We start from the raw sequence: 15,414 nt of genomic DNA on the forward strand, positions 1-15,414 counted from the left end.
AGGCTGAAAAAACCAAGTCGATTTTTCGATTATTCTCGATAAAAAAGTTATCGGATGATTTATCGAAAAATAAAGCAAACTCGTACTGCCTATGGTATACACGAGTATGCATGCCAAATTTCAACTCTCTAGCTCTTATATCTTCTGAGATCCTTTTGCTCATACGGACGGACGGACGGACGGACGGACGGACGGACAGACGGACAGGGCTATATCGACTCAGCTCGTCGTCCTGATCAAGAATATATATACTTTATGGGGTCTGCGATGATTCCTTCTGCCTGTTACATACTTTTCACAAAACCATTATACCCTGATTTCCCATTTTCAATGGGTTCAGGGTATAAAAAAAAAACTGAACTAAGTAGGTCGTATGTCCCACTGTGCAACGGCAAGAGCCTAGCAGATAATTGAATATATTATGTGCATATACATGTACAGATTTACATGCGTATTATACATCAAATGAAAGGTATTAATGCGTAGATCATATATATACGAAAATATATGATCTAGCTCCTTAAGTTCAAGAGATATTTCAATTCAATTTTTATTTTCAATTTTTATAATAAAAGTTATGCCATAACTCTTATATTTAATTTTTATACCCTGAAACCATTTTCAATGGGAAATCAGGGTATAATGGTTTTGTTGAAATGTATGTAACAGGCAGAAGGAGGCGTGACAGACCCCACAAAGTATATATATTCTTGATCAGGGTGACGAGCTGAGTCGATTTGACCCTGTCCGTCTGTCTGTCCGTCCGTCTGTCCGTCCGTCCGTCTGTCCGTATGTATGAACGCGTCGATTTCAGAAGATATAAGAGCTAGAGACTTCAACTTTTTTTTAAATGTCCGTATTTACAGCGCGGATATCGAGTTTATAATTAAAAATCGATAACTCATCCCGATCTTTTTTATCGATAAAACCCTTATCGAAAACCAGTTATAATATTATATCTTCTACACCTTTATTGCTAGAGTCTCCAAATTTTTAAAATTTTTAAATTCACCTCACCCTCACCCACACTTTTGTAAAAAGCGTATTTCAAATACTAGAGACTAGTGCTTTGGCAATTACATGCATATCCATGTCATGGCTGATTGTGAATAATGTGACTTAAAAGATAAATATATTATTTTTTTGCATTCTGCTAAGCGTGTAAGATTACTTTTAAAGCTGGGACAGATTTCAGTCAAACCAGGACTTGTTTTACAAGCCTATTAAGTGGTAGTATAATTTCCCGAGGAATATGCTAGCGTTGAAAATGGGAAGAGTATAATGGTTTTGTTGAAATGTATCTAAAAGGCAGAAAGAAGCGTGGTAGACCCCAAAAAGTATATATATTCTTGATCAGGGCGACGAGCTAAGTCGATTTGGCCCTGTCCGTCTGTCTGTCCGTCCGTCCGTCCGTCCGTATGTATGAACGCGTCGATCTCAGAAGATATAAGAGCTAGAGACTTGAAATTTTTCCTAGGTCCTTGTATATCACGCGCATATATATCGATAACTACTCCCGATATTTTATTATCGATTAAAAGCCTTATCGAAAGCTAGTTGTTTAATTATATCTCCTACACCTTTAGAGCTAGAGCTTGCAAATTTTAAATGTAGACTTATATGTATTTTATATAATTTCGATTTTTGTTGTAATTTACCCCCCACCCTTAAAGTACTAGAAACTTGTGCTTTGGAATGTACATACATTTTCACCATATGATTACGCCCTGAAAGTTTCATTAAGATTGTCTAGAAATTAAATTATTCAACAAATAAATTCTTATAATGTTGCCCACACTACAGCGCAGTCCAAGCGCAGTCGCTGCTAACTGCGCAGTTAGCAGAGCGCGCTCTAATACGTGCGTGTGTATGTATGTGTATCGAAAAGAAGTGCAGACTGATTAGAATATCTGATTAGAGGGTTCAGGGTATATCCTAGTCGGGCAGTCTCGACTAGAGTCTTCTTACTTGTTTTTATTTCATTATCATCATATGAGATGTCTCTCATACCAAAAAAAAGCGCGAGTGAAACCCCGTTATGTTTTATTTTCTATTCTTCTCTATTTTCGCAAAAAATGTGTGCACTTATTTTGCGTCATCAGATTAGCGCCCCAAATGCAATTGTAATTATCTTACTAATTTTGGCAATTACACTCACCAAATTTTTTGTGAAGCTCAAAGTATTCAATATATTTATAGTATGGGAAAAGAAACAGTCTTATCTTTGGTTGAAAATCAAAGATTGAGGCATACTTTGAATCTAGACTATGCAACCATAAAATTGCTGAAAAAACAGGAAAAAAATAAAAAACAAAGTGGCAATTTTCTTACAAATAGGGAAAACTATGGAAAAAACTATATAAGCGGCAATAATCAAGTGATTTCAGAAGGAAATAGAAGAGCATTAGTTCGAGAAGCTTCGAATTCCCACGAATCGACCACCAAGATTAGGGTTAAAATCAGTGTTATGATGAGCTTATCAACGGTCCAAAGAGGAATTAAGAAAGTTAATTACTTAAAGAAACAGAATATAAAAAAAAAGACACCAGTCGATATGCTGAGAAAAGAAATAGGCATTAATTTTGGCCGGGCGAACATGACGTGGTCTATCCAATGGCAGCATGTTGCCTTTTCTGATGAGAAAAATGGAATTTGGAAGGAACTGATGGCTAAATTTATTATATCCATGACCTACGCATAGAAAAACATTATTTGGAACGGTTTCCAAGCCGCTGCGGCGGGGGGGTGGTGTGGCATTGGTGTAGGTATCAATGTCTTACTACAGCACTTGCAAGCTTCAATTTTTGATATCGCGCATGGACGCATAGGACTATAACATCGTGTTTTAAACTGCTGTTCCGCATTTCTATGACCTGTCTGGAAACCGGCATTAGATTTTCCAGCATGATAATGCTCCATTTCAGACCGCCCGATCCGTGTAGTTCTGGATTCAAGGCCAAAAAATTGATCTCATGGAGTGGCCACCATACTGACTCGACTTTAATATCATTGGAAACGTCTGGGGATGGTTGGTCAGGAAAGTATATGAGTCCGGAAAGCATTATAGTACAAAGACAGAGTTAATCGAAGGTACTGAACACGCTTGGTCAACCATATCCTTGAATAATATTGAACAACTTTATAATTCCATTCCTAATCGAATTTTTGAAGTAATTTCAAACAAAAAACGGCACTACGCACTACTAATATTACTTAAAAGTAATAATAGCATAAAATACAGGTGTTATTTTTGGTCATTAACTTAAATAAATTGAATTTAGCGGGCGCTAATCTGATGACCAAATTTTGGTCACATGTTTTTTGTACATTTAAAAAAAAAAAAAAATTATTAAAAATTATTCCCTATTGCTACAGTAGCCATTGTTTTATTATTTTAAAGAGTAATAGATGTAGTATAATACAAAAAAAGATGAAGCTTTGATGGTTTAGCTTTCATTCAGCTTTGAGGTTGAGTGTAAGAGGGGGCGCTAACCTGATGACGCGCAGTGTATATTGGTTTTGTGCAATGTCCGTCTTGCTGTCCGTCCGTCTGTCCTTATGAACGCAATCTATTTCGACGCTATTGAAGCTAGAGACTTGAAATTTGGAACACATTATCGTGTATATCTCCGATATATAAAGAGTTAAAATTTTTCCGATCCGCCCACTAGGGGCGTGGCAAATCGGGAAATTCATTTTCGAATATGCCAGAAATCATATTAATTGAAGAGCTAGAAAGAATATAAATCCGCATCGACCACCCAAGATCACGAGCTATGGTGGATATATCTACGCCCATTGGGGGCGTGGCAAATCGGCTAAAACTGTATCTCCAAGAATTTTACAGCTAGAGCGCTGAAATTTCGCACGTCAGCTAATGTTATGATTCTATAAAGTCTAAAGACTAGACTTGTAAGTCTACGCCCATTAGGGGCGTGGTAAATTGGACCTGAAGATATAGTGATTTTTTTAATTCTGCTATATTTTGAGCACTACAGAGACCTCAAATTTTGTATATATACTCGGGCTGATCACCCAAGACCAAAAAGTTTTGTCGGATATATGTCCGCCCAAAGGGGACGTGGCAAACCGCAAAAGTTTATATCTCCCAAAGTATAATAGCTAGAAGCTTCAAATTTAGATAATTACGATACCAGTAAACTTCTCTATCGATGACCCAAAAATAATGTTTACGCCTTTTTGGGGCGTGGCATATCGAAAAATTCCCTGTAATTTTCACATTTTTTGAGGGTAAGCATTCAAACTTTGCAGTTTGGGTACCGTTATCTCGTTCTAAGAAGTGAACAAAAATGGGAAGTCAACGCCTAGTAGGGGCGTGGCAAATCGGAAAAACTGCATTTTCTACAGTATTAGAGCGAAACATAACTACTAATTTAGTAGTTAGCTAATGGTATGTGAATGAGTATTCCTCAGTCGGTAACGCCCGACTGCAACGTTTTTACTTGATATCATATAAATTATTTATAATGATTAAAAATAATTTTTTTTTTTCAATTAAAAAATTTTTACTATTTTTATACCCTGAACCCATTTTCAATGGGAAATCAGGGTATAATGGTTTTGTGAAAAAGTATGTAACGGGCAGAAGGAGGCATGGCTGACCCCACAAAGTATATATATTCTTGATCAGCGTGACGAGCGGAGTCGATATAGCCCTGTCCGTCTGTCCGTCCGTCCGTCCGTATGAGTGCGTCGATCTCAGAAGTTATAAGAGCTAGCTATAAGGCTAGCTGAAATTTGGCATGCATACTCGTGTGTACCATACGCAGTACGAGTTTGCTTTTTTTTTCGATAAATCATCCGATAACTTTTTTATCGAGAATAATCGAAAAATTGATTTTGTTTTTTTTAGCCTAAGTTGAACACTTTCAGACCTGGAGTCTTCAAATTTGCGTTGTATATAAAGTTAATGGATACAAAGATTTTGTAATTTACAGATTTTGGATACCACGCCCCCTTCGCCCCCAATTTGTAAAAAACGCATTTCAAGTACTAGAGACTTGTGCTTTGGAATGTACACACATATTCACCATATGATTACGCTTCATTAAGATCATATGTCTACAAAATAAATTGTTCAACAAATAAATTATCATAATATTGCTTACACTGCAGCGCAGCCCAAGCGCAGTCGCTGCTTACTGCGCAGTTAGCGGAGCGCAGGCTTATGCGTGGATGCATGTGTATGTATGTGTGCATAAAAGTGCAGAATGATTAGAATATCAGCTTGGAGGGTTCAGGGTATCTCCTAGTCGAGCAGTCTCGACTGGAGCCTTCTTACTTGTTTAATTTTTTGCTATAAAAATTATAATCGTTACGGTCCCTGTATAGCACAAAAATATAAATGTTTCTATCTTACGCGCGTTCGTGCAAACATGTTCGATAATGCATTCGAGTGTTCGCATGAACATAATTTCTAGAAATAGTCAACCCATGCTAAAAACATGTATTACCATTAAGGTTACGATTTTGTTATCTTTCGCTTTCATGTTCACAATTCAAAGTGATGTTTCGCGTTAGTAGGCAAACATATTCGTGTAACAAGTTCGACTGTGGATACCCCGATTAACTAAACTACAAAATTTCAGCTTTGGCGCCTGATAGCTATATAATAGGCGTAGATATTAACCTTTTGACCTTGCGTGGTCAATTTGAGTTTTCACTAATACACTTTCGTGAATAAGTATAATTATATTACGTGATTTTTAATAAATACATTTTTGTTTACCTTTTATTTATTATTAGGTTCCCGGTAAACGGCGGCTTATCAAAAAACAGAGATAGAGTTGAAAGTTTAAAAAAAAATATAAGGAAGGACTATCTCTTATTTAATTTATTGAATATATTAATTGAGTGGAAATCATATTTCTGTATATTTGTTGATCAAATCGATGGATATTACTGTGTAAGTATATACAAAATATAAATTAGATATATAAATCTAGTCCCTATTCGGCGGAACCAGCCACAGGCCATGCCTCGTGGTGTAACGGGGTCTGTTCGGGTCTCGAGCGGGCCTATGGTTCCAGAAAACGTTAAAATGGCGTTATCTGGGGTGGCGAAAGAGGCCGATTATAGTCGGACTTTGATTCCTTTCCAGTAGCGAGAGCCGCACGTATATGAATATAAACGCACAGCAAATACGTACGTTCATATACATTAATACGTGCATACCTCTTCACACTCCCCTCGTCCTGTTCTAGCCTTTCCCCGCCTTATTGCTGGATTTCAGGCAGGCGTACAGCCCCACTGGAGTCCAACATTTGTTATGGCAAGCTTTCTACTGCGTTGCACTGTTGGTGGCGGTTTTAGGTGTTTGTTTTGTTGTTGGCTGTTTTATGAATCTTTGCTTAATTTGTTTTTGGCTGTTTTGTGTATCACTACCTTTGACACCTTCGTGCCGCTACGAGTTTTTTGTTAATTATCGATAACTTGCCCCGTTATTTTGTTATCGATTAAAAACATTATCGAAATCCAGTAATAAATTTATATCTCCTACATCTTTAAAGCTAGAGTCTCCAAATTTGTTATGTATATTTATTTTTATACAATTTCGATTTTTGTCAAAATTTCCCCCCCACCTATCATTCACCCCCTCATCCTCACATTTGTAAAACCCGTATTTCAAATAATAGGGACTTGTGCTTTGGCAAATACATGCATATTTATGTTGTATTCATAATCTGAATGTTTCATGAAGATAGTCCATCCAAAGCAAAAGTTATTAAGCAATTAAGTTCCTATAGTAAGCCAACACTGCAGCCAATGCGTGTTTATGAGTGCGTACGTATGTCTGCGTGTGTGCGTGTATGTGTGCATATGCGAATAATTATTCTTACTTGTTCGTTTTTGTTAGGTTTGTATGTGGGTGCTGCTTGCATGCACTGCTTGTTGTTGTATTCTGTGTATTGCGCATGCACTTAAAGCTAAGTTTCAGGTACACTACTGTACACTGCGTGCGCTCGCCATTCGAACACTTTGTTGTTGTGCACCCATCTACAGTTAATTTACCGGTGGCAACTGTGGTTTTCCAGCCACAGATACGCTTACGACAACAAAATTGCGAGATTTTAGAAACATTTTGGCTTCTTCCTTTTTTTTTCGTATATAAACCCGTGTTGCCAACTTTTGTTGAGCAAAAAAATCTGTTTTTAGTGGGAAGATACTTTAAAAAAAGCTGAAATTATGTTTTTACTGTATTGACATGACTAAAACGCGCAAGTGGTAGCGCGTTCGACCATGGCAAGGAAAGCAATGCCATTGCAAAAGTGGCCAAGTCCCTACAATACTTATAAGCACACCTCTCACCCTAAACTAAGAATTTCCCCACTGAGTTAGGTGAATATTCTTATTTTCGTGTTCAATACTTTCAATGTTCTTTGAAGAGAATAACTCTAGTATTGGAAATATACTATTTTTGTTTTCTCGCAAAATATATACATATGCAAGAAAACGAATCAACATTTTTCACTATTTATTTTCGGGCAACCTATTAATTAAAACATATTTAGTTCACACATAAATTTTTGTACTACATGCTATCACTAACCATAGAGCACATAGACCAGACAATGTAGTGTAAAGATCTCCAGACTTATATTTTTCATTAATATTTTCTTAGACTTTAGGCCTAGGAAAATATTTTAAGAAATACGTCATTCGGAACATGTTTTTGTTTTAACTATTAAATGTTTTCAACATAACATAATAAACTAATGACGGCAAATAGTTCTTGATATAATTACCATGAAATTGAATGAATGGAATGAACATAATCTGTGATTGTCGATTAATTTCAAATTCCTCCACTAACCATTGACATTAAGTACAGAACACATAGACCGGACAAGTATTGTAAAGCGTTTTACACACTTTTTTTTACGAGCGTTAGCAATTTTCGTACTCGCTCGGCTCCTCACTTTTAGGTTCGGGCTACGAATATATACGAAAGCACAATCATTTCGCTTCATGAGCTCGACCGAGATGGTCAAATGTTGAAAAAAAGATCCCTCTATGCTTAATGTTTCCCTTGTTCTCTCCATTATTCACTTCCTTCTATTATTCACTCCCTTTTATTTAAAAAAAAAAATGAAACAGCTCCATTGCTCCACGGCTTGAGATCCGCCACATGCGCCGTCCTCGCCTCTAACTTGATCCGGCAGATGACTGGAGACAAAACTGTATATGGGCCTCCATAACGCGTTGGTTTTACAGCGAATCCCTCTGCGGCATTGGACAAGTGGCGTTCTTTTGCCCACACTTACCTTGTCCCATAAGGCCGGCTTCCACTGCCGCGGCGAACACTTCGCGCATCTTGGTGGCTCTCTCCACTGGGCTCTGTGCCTCTCGGCCCGTGCTGATGGTTTGCGCGTCAAACATCGATTTGGGCAGCCTTGGCTCTCGTCCTTGCGTGAGGTATCTGCCAATACCCATCCTTCAGATCCAAGCAGCTGATGTATCGCACCTCTCCCAGCTGATCCAGAATGTGATGCAACCGCGGCAGAGGGTATGGATATGCTGGAACTTCTCCAGCTCATGCCTCAGAAAAACGTCCACCTCTGGATCCTCGTGCAGTAGCTTTTGCTTCTCCATATTCGCCTCCAATTGCAGACGCTCCAGAGACTGGAGCCGCCTCCACGTTGGCCACAGCTTAGCTTTTCCTCTTGCCGTCCGCTCGACTGTGGAATTCTTGGCTCAACCTTCAGTGTCAAGCCGTCACACTACAGTGTGGTGCCAATGGCGGCCAAGAAATCCCAGATTATTATAATGTGTGTCTATTCGAAAGCACAAATCTCTAGTACTTGAAATATGTTTTTTACAAATTGAGGGCGTGGTATCCAAAACCTGTAAATTACAAAATATTTGTATTTTTATATACACAGTAAATCTTAAGTCTCCAGGTTTAAAAGTGTTCCAAGTAGGCTGAAAAACCAAGTCAATTTTTCGATTATTCTCGATAAAAAAGTTAGGGGATGAGTTATCGAAAAAATAAGATAAACTTGCACTGCGTATGGTATACACGAGTATGCATGCCATATATCAAGGCTCTAGCTCTTAGAACTTCTGAGATCTAGGCGTTAATACGGACGGACAGACAGACAAACAGGGCTAAGTCGACTCAGACCGTCGTCCTTATCAAAAATACAGTGCTTATCATAATTATAGATCACTTTTAATCCATTTAAACGAATCGGCGGAAAATTTTTCCCAAATAGCATATTTTCTCAAAATATTCGAAAATGAGTAGTTCAATATTTCAACTATGAATGGCAAAATACTTATTCACTTAAAATTAACTATTTAATAAAGATTTCTTAAAAAGAAGTAAAAACCAAAGAAAAACAGCACCATTTGCTGTATCAAAATTATAGCCCATATTCATATTTTGGTAAAAAAAATCCGAATTCGTTTATTTATTTATTTATTTTCTTAAAGCTATTGACAAAAACGAGAGTCAATTTTAATTTAAAAAAGCCTATACAAAGTACACGATATAATTTCAATAGTAACACCAACCCGATGGGGGTATTTTATTTGCCAGTCCGGCCGGCTATGCCCACGTCTCACAGCCAAATATGGTCAGTGATACTATTGAAGCTATGAAAAGAAAGTGTTAGTAAGAAAACTTAAAAAAATAAAATATTAAAATGTAGGTTATTAAACAATATTTAGCATACTTAAAATAATTCTTAAAATAATAATAAAAAATAAAAAAATAATAATAATAATAAAAAAAAAATAAAATAAAATAAAATAAATAAATAAATAAAAGGAGTTAAAAAAAAACAATAATAAAAAAAAGAAAAAAAGAATAAAATAAGAAGAGATAAAGTATAGAAAAAGAAAAACGCCGGTAATAAGAGAAGTTGCAAGAAAAGTTAATAAAAAGAATAAGAAATAATAACAAGTAAGAAAGCTCTAGTCGAGACTGCTCGACTACGAGATCCCCTGAACCCTTGGAGTAATAGCTATTTCAATAATTTTTCGCGTCTTTCAGCTTACACAAGAAACACGCACACACACACACACACACACACACGCACGCACGCACACAGGCATACATACACACACATACATACACACACACATACACACACACACACACACACACACACACACACACATACACAAACAATTACATACATATACACACACAAGCATAAACACGCATGGGCTGCAGTGTGCGCTTACTATGAGAACTTAATTGTTTAATATCTTTTTTTATGGACGTACGATCTTCATGAAACTTTAAGATTATGATTATAACATGAATATGCATGTAATTGCCAAAGCACAAGTCTCTAGTATTTGAAATACGCTTTTTACAAAAGTGAGGGTGAGGGGGGTGAATTTAGAGGTGGGGGGTAAATTTTAACAAAAACCGAAATTGTATAAATTGCATATAAGCATACATTAAAAATTTGGAGACTAGCAATAAAGGTGTAGAAGATATAATTTTATAACTGGGTTTCGATAAGGTTTTTTATCGATAAAAAAAGATCGAGATGAGTTATCGATTTTTAATGATAAACTTGATATGCGCGCTGTAATTACGGACATTTTAAAAAAAATTTGAAGTCTCTAGCTCTTATATCTTCTGAAATCGACGCGTTCATACATACGGACAGACGGACAGACAGACGGACAGGGCCAAATCAACTCAGCTCGTCACCCTGATCAAGAATATATATACTTTGTGGGGTCTGCCACGCCTCCTTCTCCCTGTTACATACATTTCAACAAAACCATTATACCCTGATTTCCCATTGAAAATGGGTTCAGGGTATAAAAAGAAAAGAGTAATGGAAGAGCCAAAAATAGAGTATAAGAATAGAATTGAGAAATCACTAACACAACATTAGCAGCAAAAACGTATGCCAATGCTTATGCCTGGGCATTGTGAGTGATTTCCCTAAGATAAGCTGATAGTACACTTTTTATTTTAGGAGGAGAGAGCTCTAAGGAAAAAACGTGATAATATTTATTAAAATTAACACAAAGAACATGAAACGCACTGTGCAAAGAATAATCCCTAGTGCACACAGGTAAATGAAGCGGACGATAGTGTCTAGTTGCTCGGGACGGAAACTAATGTTAATACTTAGTCCGACCTCCATTTGCCTTAGCTAACTCAAAAATTCTCTTCCTCATTGAAACCAATACATTTTATAAATGGTCCTTTTCGAAAATTTGTCATTCATTTAGAATTTGCTTTTTAAGATATCCAACTGTCTCCAATTGGCGATTTTTGGCATACACACGTCTTGCAAGATTACGCTAGACATTTTCTATCGGGCTGAGATCTGAAAAACATGCTGGCCAGTCAAGGACATCAACATGGCATTCCTCTAAACACTCCTTTGTACGTTCCTGTTGGAAAACCATTGGTTTCTAACGTAATTCCCTTGAATATGGAATGAGACTACTATCCAGAGCCTGAATATACTCTTCACTGTTCATTCGGCTCGATACAAACATATATTCGAAGGTACCAAATAAACAAAATGTACCCCAAATCATGACGGAGCCACCTCCAAAGTCTGTCCTTGAAAAAAACATAGGAATCTTTCTCAAATCATGCCAAAAAGAATCAAACCCATCAGGACCATCCAGGTTAAACTTCATCCCATCAGAAAATATGAAAATATGTTAGGGTAAAAATGTATAAACCTACTGTAAGTCAAAAGACGATGATTCAAACGCGCGTATGTCAGATCGGTCGCAGTATGTCTTTCGGCAAAATCAAGTCGAGCAACCTTGTGGCGACTTAGTTTAGACCTATTTATGATTCCTGAGCTATTAAGTACTCGCCAAACAGTCATCGCTGACATAGATTCGGCCACATGTGTGGCCAAAGCTGTACAAGCGGTTGAGCTGTTGCTGGCTTTCTTAATATTTTTGCGTTTGTCGTGCGCAATTAGTAACGGTTTTCGCCCAGTACGTTTTCTTCATCTTTATTTTTCGGGGCTATCCAAAAAAATTTTAATTTCACTTTGACTTCTTTTCAAAATTCATAAAATACTCGAAATATACTCTCCTGACTCGAAAAGTGAGAAAATACGGTCCTTTTCATAATAAGATAATTGTTTTCCAAGCGGCATTTCTTAAAAACTATCTAAATTTACTTAATTACAATGTCTGTAAAGCCAAAAGTCTGTTCCGCACTTAATATTTTTGCGACAGTGGGCTATAAGTATGATACACAAAAATGCATGCAAAAATTCTAGCGCAGAGCAAAAGTTAACGGTTCATTCTTAGTTTTCCAAAAATTTCAATGAAATCTACTGAACATGCTCCAGTCTAGCAAAAATGCTAGCGCAGAGCAAAAGTTAAGGGTTCTTTCTTAGTTTTCCATAAATTGAACAAATATTTCAATGAAATCTACTGAACATGCTCCAGTCTACAAAGTGCTGTAAAATTTATTTTTAAAAATCCTTAAAAATGTTGTTAAGACTGGCTCAAAGTTTAAGTTGCTGGGTGGGCTATAATTATTATAAACACTGTATATATACTTTATTGCGATGATTGCTTCTGCCTGTTACATACTTTTCACAAAACCATTATACCCTTATCTCCCATTTTCAATGGGTTCAGGCTCATAAGAACTAAAACTATATTAGAAATTACCTTTTTTTTATACTCATCCACGACAGTGAAATATTGGTTTTTTACAATGTCCGTCTTGCTGTTCGTCTGTCCTCATGAACACAGTTTATTTCGGTGCCATTGAAGCTAGAGACTTGAAATTTGGATATTTTGAATCCTCCTTTAGACTCAATAACCGAATATGAAACGTCAAGGCTATTAATTATCATGAAGAGACGTTTGCAGGCGGTTATTCAGTCTAAAGGAGGACTCAAAAAGTATTAGGGTGATTGACTACCGATAGAAATGACTGATTAGGCCTTTTGTGCCAATTCTTTTTATACCCTGAACCCATCTTCAATGGTATAATGGTTTTGTTGAAATGTATGTAACAGACAGAAGGAGGCGTGGCAGACCCCACAAAGTATATATATTCTTGATAAGCGCGACGAGCTGAGTCGATTTGGCCCTGTCCGTCTGTCTGTCCGTCCGTCTGTCCATCCGTCCGTCTGTCCGTCAGTCCGTATGTATGAACGCGTCGATTTCAGAAGATATAAAAGCTAGAGACTTCAAATTTTTTTTAATGTCCGTATTTACAGCGCGGATATCGAGTTTATCATTAAAAGTCGATAACTCATCCCGATCTTTTTTTTATCTATAAAAAAACCCTATCGAAAACCAGTTATAAAATTATATCTTCTACACCTTTATTGCTAGTCTCCAAATTTTTATACTCATTCATATTGATTTTGTGCAATGTCCGTCTTGCTGTCCGTCCGTCTGACCGTCTGTCCGTCCGTCCGTCTGTCCGTCCGTCCGTCTGTCCGTATGAACGCAATCCATTTCGGCGCTATTGAAGCTAGAGACTTGAAATTTTGAACACATACTCGTGTATATCTCCGATTTATAAAGTGTTAAAGATCACGAACTATGGCGGATATATCTCCGCCCATTGGGGGGCGTGGCAAATCGGATAAAACTGTATCTTCAAGAGTTTTACAGCTAGAGCGCTAAAATTTTGCACGTCAGCTAATGCTATGATTCTATAAAGTCTGAAGATAAAATTATAAGCCTACGCCCATTAGGGGCGTGGCAAACCGGAATTAGTAGTTAAGTTTCGCTCTAATACTGTAGAAAATGCAATTTTTCCTGATTAGTCACGCCTCTACTGGGCGTAGACCCCTCATGTTTGGTCAGCTTTTAGAACGAGATAACGGAACCCTAACTGCAAAGTTTGAATGCTTACCCTCAAAAAATGTGAAAATTACAGGGTATTTTTCGATATGACACGCCCCTAAAGAGGCGTAAAAATAGTTTTTAGGTCATCGATAAAGGAGGTTACTGGTAACTTAACTATTTAAATTTGAAGCTTCTAGCTATTATACTTAAGGAGGTATAAACTTTTGCGGTTTGCCACGCCCCCTGTGGGCGGACATATATCCGACAAAGCTTTTTGGTCTTGGGTGATCAGTCCGAGTATATATACAAATTTTTTCCAAAATATAGCAGATTTTAAAAAATCACTATCTTCAGGTCCGATTTGCCACGCCTCTAAAGAGCGTAGACATACAATTTTTATACCCTGAACCCATTTTCAATGGGAAATCAGGGTATAATGGTTTTGTTTAAATGTATGTAACAGCGAGAAGGAGGCGTGGCAGACCCCACAAAGTATAAATATTCTTGATCAGGGCGACGAGCTGAGTCGATTTGGCCCTGTCCGTCTGTCTGTCTGTCCGTCTGTCCGTATGTTTGAACGCGTCGATTTCCGAAGATATGAGAGCTAGTGACTTGAATATACAGCGCGGACGTCGAGTTTGATTTTAAAATTCGATAAAACATCCCGTTATGTTTTTATCGAATAAAAACATTAAAGTTTAGATGCCAGTATAGCTAATTGTGAATAATTTTTCATTTTGTTAATTCTCTCAAATATTCATAATTAAAAATCAAATATTTGGCCAATTAACATACGCACGTGCAGCAGCTACAACAGCATCGTAAGCGTGTGCACACATACATTCAAACTTCTTCTGGAACATTCTTTGAATCAGATAAGCTGTTAGTTTGGTTTAGTTTTGGTAGATGGCGTTGCAGCAGTGAATTTATTCGAGTTTTGCCAGCGAAGCTTTTAGAAGTGAGGTGGCGTAGTGTGTTAGCGGCATGACGCTCGATCGAGAAGTCGCGGTTCGAATCCCGATCGGTGCAACTGATGATAATTTTTTTAATTGCTTCAAAATATTTTTATATTTTCATAAATGAGTTTTCTATTTAATTTATATTTCTAAATACACCGGAATTGAAATTTTAACCATACTAAATGTGCGTATTTAAAAGTTTGGATATACTAGAAGATTCTTAGAATCACATCAGCAGTTAGTTTCGTTTAGTTTTGGTAGATGGCGCTGCAGCAGTGAATCTATTTCAGTTTTGCCATCGCAGCTCTCGAAAGTGAGGTGGTGAAGTGAGTAGCTGCGTGACACTTGATCGAAAGGTCGCGCGTTCGAATCCCGATCGGTGCAACTGATGTTGACTTTTTTAATTGTTTCAAAATATTTTTATATTTTCATAAATGAGTTTTCTATTTAATTTATATTTTTCAATACACCGAAATTGAAATTTTAACCATACCAAATGTGCGTTTTTAAAAGTTTGGTTATTCTAGCAGATTCTTAGAATCACATAAGCAGTTAGTTTGGTTTAGTTTTGGTAGATGGCGCTGCAGTAGTGAATCTATTCGAGTTTTGCTAGCGAAGCTTTTAGAAGTGAGGTGGCGTAGTGTGTTAGCGGCATGACGCTCGATCGAGA

The 15,414-nt window shown here is 37.1% G+C and overlaps 1 protein-coding gene across 12 annotated transcripts in view; it reads left to right on the forward strand.

Annotated features, from left to right (window-relative positions):
- Positions 1-15,414, forward strand: part of LOC6571991 (autophagy-related protein 2 homolog A) — a 208,070-nt gene that overhangs the window by 18,007 nt on the left and 174,649 nt on the right. For 11 of the 12 annotated variants that reach the window (XR_006356766.1, XM_044007766.1, XM_044007768.1 and 8 more), the window contains one exon: positions 5,767-5,926. The exons of the other annotated variant lie outside the window; for it this stretch is intronic. Coding sequence is in view for 10 of the 11 variants with exons in the window: in XM_044007766.1 (XP_043863701.1) it covers positions 5,767-5,926 (160 nt within the window). In the remaining variant the exon portion in view is untranslated. The remainder of the gene's footprint in view (positions 1-5,766; positions 5,927-15,414) is intronic. 12 annotated transcript variants of the gene reach the window in all.

This window comes from Drosophila mojavensis, unplaced genomic scaffold, assembly GCF_018153725.1.
Source record: "Drosophila mojavensis isolate 15081-1352.22 unplaced genomic scaffold, ASM1815372v1 contig_19, whole genome shotgun sequence".
NCBI classification, from domain to species: Eukaryota; Metazoa; Arthropoda; class Insecta; order Diptera; family Drosophilidae; genus Drosophila; species Drosophila mojavensis.